The 8,567-nt window shown below is 34.9% G+C and overlaps 1 protein-coding gene across 1 annotated transcript; it reads right to left on the reverse strand.

Annotated features, from left to right (window-relative positions):
* Positions 1 to 4,267: 4,267 nt before the first annotated feature.
* LOC111986891 (caffeic acid 3-O-methyltransferase) lies at positions 4,268 to 7,570 on the reverse strand. Its single transcript, XM_024018579.2, has 4 exons — positions 6,918 to 7,570; positions 6,011 to 6,321; positions 5,209 to 5,273; positions 4,268 to 4,757 (listed from the first exon to the last, which is right to left on the reverse strand). The coding sequence occupies exons 1-4, from the start codon at positions 7,346 to 7,348 to the stop codon at positions 4,449 to 4,451; spliced, it is 1,116 nt and encodes a 371-aa protein (XP_023874347.2). The 5' UTR covers positions 7,349 to 7,570; the 3' UTR covers positions 4,268 to 4,448.
* Positions 7,571 to 8,567: the final 997 nt, after the last annotated feature.

Genomic DNA, 8,567 nt, shown 5'->3' on the forward strand with positions numbered 1-8,567 from the left:
AAAAAATCATTATATGATATAAGTAGGCTTCTCAAAAGAGAGAGGAGCTAGTACCACAAAAAACTTACATAATTTTTGTCACAACTTGTCACATAGCGAGTTGTAAGTAGTGGATCCATACTTTCATCACTTACAACTCACTATATGTCAAGTTGTGTTTCTAATCCTAGTATTTTTTGGGAGAAATTGGGGGCAAATAGTGGCTGTTAATTTGTTGGCCGGCCAAGGGGACAATTACATCCATCCATGGCGAGTCATGTAAGTTTTCCTAGTCTTAGCATTTTTTGGGGAGGGGACAAGGGCAAATAGTGGCTATTAATTTGTTGGCCAGCCAAAGGGGGCAATTACGCCTGTCCACTGTCAGCTTTCACTCCCCATGTGTAAGGCTGTAAGCAAATTGAGTGTTGTTCTTTGTTGCATTTCAGTGCTGTACTTAATATATATCAGCAATTTACAAACACCAAATTCTAAAAACTTTCTTTTACAATACATTAAGTGGCAAAATAGGGTAACCATTACAAACCTCGGCCTCAAGCAAATCCAAAATACCAACACATGATAAAAAAAAAATTGATACTACCCAAGTAGCAATAAGGTAACTGGTAACCGTTATATTGTAGGGTGCCTAACACGGTAGCACCTTCCCCCAAAATATAAAAATCTATGAACCTATGTCAACAGTTCACAGATATTTTTTTAATTGGCGGAAACTACCTGCTCTCTTAGTCCTCAGTTGGCAATAACATCAATTAAATGATAGGTAGCTAATCACGCTTAGGTCATGCAAAGGCTTACTTGGAAGAGTTTCAGGTGGCCAACTTCCGGTTGCAAGATGTAACAATGGAGGAGGAGGTCTGTTGGCAACCTCCAAAACCGCCATGGTATAGGGTTAATGTTGATGCAGATGTGTTTGAACAATTCGAGGAAAATGGAACTAGTGTGGTAATTTGGGATCATAAAATTGGTGTGATAGCAACGTTGAGAAAAAGATTTCTGTACCAATGGGCACTCTAGAGTTAAAGGTGAAGACTATGGAAGAAGGAGTTCGTTTTGCTTGGGATGTGGGAATTAGGGACATTATCTTAGTGTGACTTGTTGATAGTATACAAAAATTCCTTGTCGGATACAACTAGTGCTCAGCAATCTCCTTTGTCATCTATGGTATTGCAGCTCAACTACATTGTTTCTGATCGGTGTATTTTCTCATATCAAACAACAAGGAAGTAAACCAGCACATATCTTAGCTTAATACGCTAAAGGCATTTCAAGTTATGAAACTTGGATAGAAGACTACTAATGTATGATTGAGGTAGCTCCTACACACAATGTAATTCATTTTCTAGTGCTTGATAAAATTTCAAGCTTCACAAAAAATAAATAAATAAAAATCCATGAACGGTAGTGAAGTAAGTTTCCCTCCATAAATTAATAATTTTTTACAAACTAGCTTAACTTAGCATCGAATCTATTTCCTTGAAGTTAAGTATTGCATCAAAGTGGCATAGTTGTTCTTTGTTTAGCCTTGAATATAAAAAAAAAAAAAAAAAAAAAAAAGAACTCTCCCACATTCGGTTGCTTTTTTGTTACTTAAAACTTAACTTTGATATTTTTCCACTATTTTTATTTCTTACGTAAGTTTTGAATCTTTCAAGACATAAATAAAGTAGGAAATATCTATTTATATATTAATTTGATATATATAAAAAGATACAAAAGATATTGATTATAACTATGATATAAAATTAGTACCTATAAAAAATAGTATAATAATAAGAAATACATACACAATTATAATATAAAAAAAGAAAAAAGAAAAAAAGAAAAAAAAAATCATTATATGATATAAGTAGGCTTCTCAAAAGAGAGAGGAGCTAGTACCACAAAAAACTTACATAATTTTTGTCACAACTTGTCACATAGCGAGTTGTAAGTAGTGGATCCATACTTTCATCACTTACAACTCACTATATGTCAAGTTGTGTTTCTAATCCTAGTATTTTTTGGGAGAAATTGGGGGCAAATAGTGGCTGTTAATTTGTTGGCCGGCCAAGGGGACAATTACATCCATCCATGGCGAGTCATGTAAGTTTTCCTAGTCTTAGCATTTTTTGGGGAGGGGACAAGGGCAAATAGTGGCTATTAATTTGTTGGCCAGCCAAAGGGGGCAATTACGCCTGTCCACTGTCAGCTTTCACTCCCCATGTGTAAGGCTGTAAGCAAATTGAGTGTTGTTCTTTGTTGCATTTCAGTGCTGTACTTAATATATATCAGCAATTTACAAACACCAAATTCTAAAAACTTTCTTTTACAATACATTAAGTGGCAAAATAGGGTAACCATTACAAACCTCGGCCTCAAGCAAATCCAAAATACCAACACATGATAAAAAAAAAATTGATACTACCCAAGTAGCAATAAGGTAACTGGTAACCGTTATATTGTAGGGTGCCTAACACGGTAGCACCTTCCCCCAAAATATAAAAATCTATGAACCTATGTCAACAGTTCACAGATATTTTTTTAATTGGCGGAAACTACCTGCTCTCTTAGTCCTCAGTTGGCAATAACATCAATTAAATGATAGGTAGCTAATCACGCTTAGGTCATGCAAAGGCTTACTTGGAAGAGTTTCAGGTGGCCAACTTCCGGTTGCAAGATGTAACAATGGAGGAGGAGGTCTGTTGGCAACCTCCAAAACCGCCATGGTATAGGGTTAATGTTGATGCAGATGTGTTTGAACAATTCGAGGAAAATGGAACTAGTGTGGTAATTTGGGATCATAAAATTGGTGTGATAGCAACGTTGAGAAAAAGATTTCTGTACCAATGGGCACTCTAGAGTTAAAGGTGAAGACTATGGAAGAAGGAGTTCGTTTTGCTTGGGATGTGGGAATTAGGGACATTATCTTAGTGTGACTTGTTGATAGTATACAAAAATTCCTTGTCGGATACAACTAGTGCTCAGCAATCTCCTTTGTCATCTATGGTATTGCAGCTCAACTACATTGTTTCTGATCGGTGTATTTTCTCATATCAAACAACAAGGAAGTAAACCAGCACATATCTTAGCTTAATACGCTAAAGGCATTTCAAGTTATGAAACTTGGATAGAAGACTACTAATGTATGATTGAGGTAGCTCCTACACACAATGTAATTCATTTTCTAGTGCTTGATAAAATTTCAAGCTTCACAAAAAATAAATAAATAAAAATCCATGAACGGTAGTGAAGTAAGTTTCCCTCCATAAATTAATAATTTTTTACAAACTAGCTTAACTTAGCATCGAATCTATTTCCTTGAAGTTAAGTATTGCATCAAAGTGGCATAGTTGTTCTTTGTTTAGCCTTGAATATTTTTTTTTTTTAAATTCTATGTTTAGCAACAATCAATGTAGTTAAAGTAGATCAAAGCCGATCTTAACATTAAGACTTCTAATTTCACATGTTACAATCATCTCATGACTTGGTAATTTCCAGGGAAGCATAGGTGCGTCGATTTGGTTGGCGCACCTAAGTTAGATTTGCATGGACGTGCGTCCACTGACAATTTTTTTTTTTCTTTGATGTTGCCTAATTCGGTTCAAAATGGTTCGAAATTGGATGGTGGAAATATTTATTAAAAAAAGAAAAGAAAAGAGAAAAAACTTAATTTGATATATTGGAGGAAATATAGATTTATAATTATTATAGATTTATCATTTAATAGTTATATATTCACTTTATTATCCATTATTGCTCTTAAATTGATATATATTTTTTAACATTATATAAAAAAATCTTAAAATATATAGAAAATATAAGTAAAAATATATTAATAATTAATTAATTAATTAATGTATTTCGCCGCACTCATGTCCTATTTTTTCAAAAATTGCCGTGTTACTGCACCACACCTGTATCTGAACTCAAATCCTCACCCATGCTTTCTAGGTAATTTCCTCTTGGTGAGGCACTCTGAGCCTACAACCAACACAAAGTCGGATAGCATCCTCAATTCAAGACCACCTTAAGGCTAGAGCGAGAAGAAGTCTTGAAGTTACCTTAAAGTACAATTTTCCCATCAAGCAAACACTTACGCTGAAAACAAGGTCATATTATTGATTGTTTAGCAATTTATTCCTTCATATCACTGCTTAACTCTAAAAGTTCACTGGTTTCACATCATATCACATGGAGAATTTTGTTGAGACAAAGAATCAAATTTTGCAGCTAAAATGTGCTACAGAAATATTAACATTTGCAGTGCAATAGGAACAAAAACATAGGATTGCAGAAGATTACTTTATTTTCCTTGAATGATAACGTTGTATCACTTACAAGTTAAAACTGAAAAGCTTAACATAGTTGAAAAGGGAGCAACAGTCAATTTATTGAGACCAAAGGTGTTGGACATTAAAATAAGCTACAAATAGCAATAGCAAAACAAAAGAAAAAGTTACACTAGCAAATTATAGATCTGCTGTCTTGTGGAACTCCATAACCCAACCATTGTAAGCACAGCATATGACCTCACAGCCTGAAAATCCAGATTTTACAGCTAGTTCCTCAAAATCTTTTTGAGACCTTTCTTTTCCTCCTGGGTTTTGAGTTAACATGAACAAATCTATCTCGAAGACGATATTGGATGAAACATTATTCTCAGGAACCACGGGAAGAATGTATTCCACAAGGATCACCTTGCCAGAGTTTGGAAGAGCTTTCCAGCAATTTTTGAGAAGTTTCAAGCAATGCTCATCACTCCAGTCATGGAGTATCCACTGCAAATTTCAAGTTCTAAGATATTGGAGAACAAAGATATATATATATATATATTTTTTTTTTTTTTCCTTTCACGGGCATGGTTGCATTGGTGCCAAAATTACTGCATATATAATTGTATATTTTCTCAAAATACAACATCAAAATGATGAGAGGAGAGAGAACCATCTATGGGGAAATGTCTCTCTCTCATGCTCAAGCAAGGAAAACTCCCCACAATCAAGGCCATGGTTATGGCATGGTATGGGGTTCATAGGTTTCATACAATAGTCTTTTTATGACTCCACTGCCAACCATGTTAGTAATCCTTATCCTAGAATCATAATGTAATGTTGGTCCTTAAATTTTATTTTAGCTTTTATAACATTAATGAGATGGTTATTTGGTTTGAACAACAAAGTAAATCTACAAAGCTCAGTGAAAAGAATTGACAGAATCATAAAGACTTACCTTCATGAAAATGGCATCTCCTTTTGGAACGCTTTCGAACATATCTCCCCCAACATGCTCCACACCTACACCATGACATGCTTTTGAAAAAGTTAGAGCAGCAAACATTTGATCAAACCAGAAGTTCGCATTTATCACTGGTCAAGAAGTGAAAAATAAAGGGCCATCACGGTTGTTGGCAACACATATGAGTCATGGGACAGCTTTATTTCTAAAATAAAGACATCAATGGCAATTTTTTTTTTTCGGTTGATAATAAAGAAATTATTTTTAAAGCACAAGCTGGAAACCAGCAACAACAACAGCATCCCACCAGACCTAAGGTTTAAAAAAAAAAGAAAAAAAAGAAAGCTACAACCCCAAGACAAGCCCAGAGTACCTCAACTAAGCAAAGGTAAACAAGCTTATAAACAACCACAACAACAAACACAACTAGCATTGAGTTTACAAGCCAGACTAGTACTACTTAGAACTAAATCAGAAAACCAAGTTTGCAACAGAACTCAAGCTTCTCCCTACTTCAAAACTGAATCAGCAACCCCCCATCAATGGCATATTTGACTTATAAGCATGAGAATATTTAGCCAAATACATTGAGTGAGTCATGGGATACTATTATCTTAACGACAACATTAATAGCAACAGATATCGAGTCAGTGAACAATCATCAAACACGAACAAAGAATGACAAGAACAACATCATCAAACACACGAACAAAGAATGACAGAACCCAATATTTATTTTTGTTTACACCTTAAAGTATCATTAATACCCAAGTCAAAGAAAGAACCAATACACTACCTAAATAAGAAGGTGCATCAGATACAACATGCGGCAGATCAAAATTGATGCCCTTAATCTGAGGATATTTTGAAGTGATGATGTTAAGGGTAACTCCAATTCCACCACCCACATCAACCAACACTTTAAGGCCTTCAAACCCTTTGTACACATCAAGTATCTTCTTCATCATCATGGTAGTGTGGTTCGACATAGCCTGGTTGAATACCCTGTTGAACCTTTGATCCGTTCCAGGGTATTCAAATGCTGTCATCCCATAGGCCCTGTTAAAGGGAATCCCTCCTTCTAGTATGGCATCATTCAAGTGGTACCTGCGTAAATTCATGACTCTTCAAGAAGCCTACCATAACATTTAATAAGTTAAAACACATTAGATTAGACATTCGAATTCTTAATAATTCAAAGTTCTTCGAGGAGTACACCTGCAGAGTATACAGGAGTAGACCCAATATATATATATATATATATCAATAGAATATATATATCAATAGAATTTGAGTATAATAGTGTTAGTTATAAATTCATTTACGCTCACTATATACAACGAACACTTTGTATAGGTCATTTCAGTTATGTATCAAGTATCAACCATGTATAATTAATACCACATGGCTCAAATCACTTACATTTTTTTTTAATATGTGCAATATAACATTTTCAACGAAACTACTAAAGAAACTACCCCTGAAAAGCATAATTGACACATTTTAAGAACCCATTAGTACCACCAAAAAAAGAAAAGAATTCGACGACAATAGTATGAGTTATAAATTCATTTATAATCACTATATACAGTGATCACTTTGTATAGGTCATTTCAGTTATGCGTCAACCATATATACCACATAGCCCAAATGATAAAAACTACTAACCAAGATGAGAAAACATGTGATTAATCAATAATTACCAGCTCTCCATGAAGACCTTATCGTGATGCAACAAGAAGAGAGGAGCAACAGAGCCTTCATCTGTGTTCTTAAGGAGGAACTTGCAAATGGGTCCCACACCATACAATCTTTCAGTCTCTCCGTCTGTTCCTCGGGTTCGGATCGTGCACTTGAGGATGGAATAGCTAGCCAAGAGCCGAAGCATCCGGTCCAGCAGAACCGGCGCTTCCTGGTTCTTGGTGGGCAGCTTAGCCGTAATCTCCGAAGGTGAGAGGAACGCGCCGGCGCCCGCGTCTGAGATTATTTCAATGATGTTGAGCTCCAAGGCTGACTTCAGAACCATCGGAAGAATCACCGCATTTGCTAACCGGACCGCCAATTTTCCCACTTCTTCTTCATCTTCTTCTTGATGGGTTATCGGATTCGGGTGAGTTTGTTCGGCGCTACTCATCTCACGTCCCTGTGGATCCCCGGGTCTCAATGTAAGAGGTGTGGGTTCTGAATCTTCTGATCCACGAGTCTCGAAGTTTGACGTACACTGGACCTAAGCTTAACTCTATCATTGGGACTTGGATTGATCAACTTATTTTATCACAGTTCACGAAGCATGATGATCTTTAGGCTTTCGTTTAATTCCATTCATTTTTAATTTCATTATTTTATAAGTTAAGCTAATTACAACCCAGAAACCTTAATTAATTTCAGTGTTTTTGTTATATAACTTTTTGGCATTGAATAATTAATTTGTTTTATTAAATTAGTAGTAAAATCCAAAACCCAAACATTATTAATTTTGGAGGTTTAAATTTATAAGAAACTAGCCTCATCACACACGTCTCATCCGTGTAATGGGGCTTTTTATTTTTTGGATTTACATGGTTTACTTATGGCAGTTTTATTTTATTTTTTATTTTAAGAAAAAGTTATATTAGTATTTGACTAATAATATGAGAGAGAAATGTGGAGGCGGGACAGTTTAATACATTTGTGGAAAAAGAAAAGTTGTTTTATTTTTTTTCAAAAATAAAAAGTTATATTAGTACTTGACAACTAACGTGATAAAAAAAATATGGAGGTGAGAGGAAAAATTGTTATCTTTTTTAATTTAGTTAAAAATTAGGAGTTTTTAAGTTACTAATTTTATATGTCCAACCCTATGATTTAAGTATTAGAAACTGATGAATTTGAAAGTATTTAGACATATAAATTGAAGATCCAAAATAAGAGAAGTCTCTTAAATAGTAGTATAGAAGAATCCAAAGCTCAAAAAAAAAAAAAAAAAAACCAACCTGATACCCAACTAGATTGAACATTTAGGTTTGGTCCACAGCCAATAACAGAGAAACAGGATAATAGCTACATCACTTGATTCAACTTATCGACGTCCACACTGAAAAACAACAAGGATCATGTACTATGTGGGGCCTACAAAGGTGGTCAGGTGTACGGGTCCAAAATAAGAGAAGTCCCTTAAATAGTAGTACAGAAGAATCCAAAGCTCAAAAAAAAAAAAAAAAAAAAAAAAAAAAACCAACCTGATACCCGACTAGATTGAACATTTGGGTTTGGTCCACAGCCAATAATAGAGAAACAGGATAATAGCTATATCACCTGATTCAACTTATCGTCGTCCACACTGAAAAACAACAAGGATCATGTACTATATGGAG

This window comes from Quercus suber, unplaced genomic scaffold (assembly GCF_002906115.3).
Source record: "Quercus suber isolate HL8 unplaced genomic scaffold, Cork oak 2.0 scaffold_577, whole genome shotgun sequence".
Lineage (NCBI taxonomy): Eukaryota > Viridiplantae > Streptophyta > Magnoliopsida > Fagales > Fagaceae > Quercus > Quercus suber.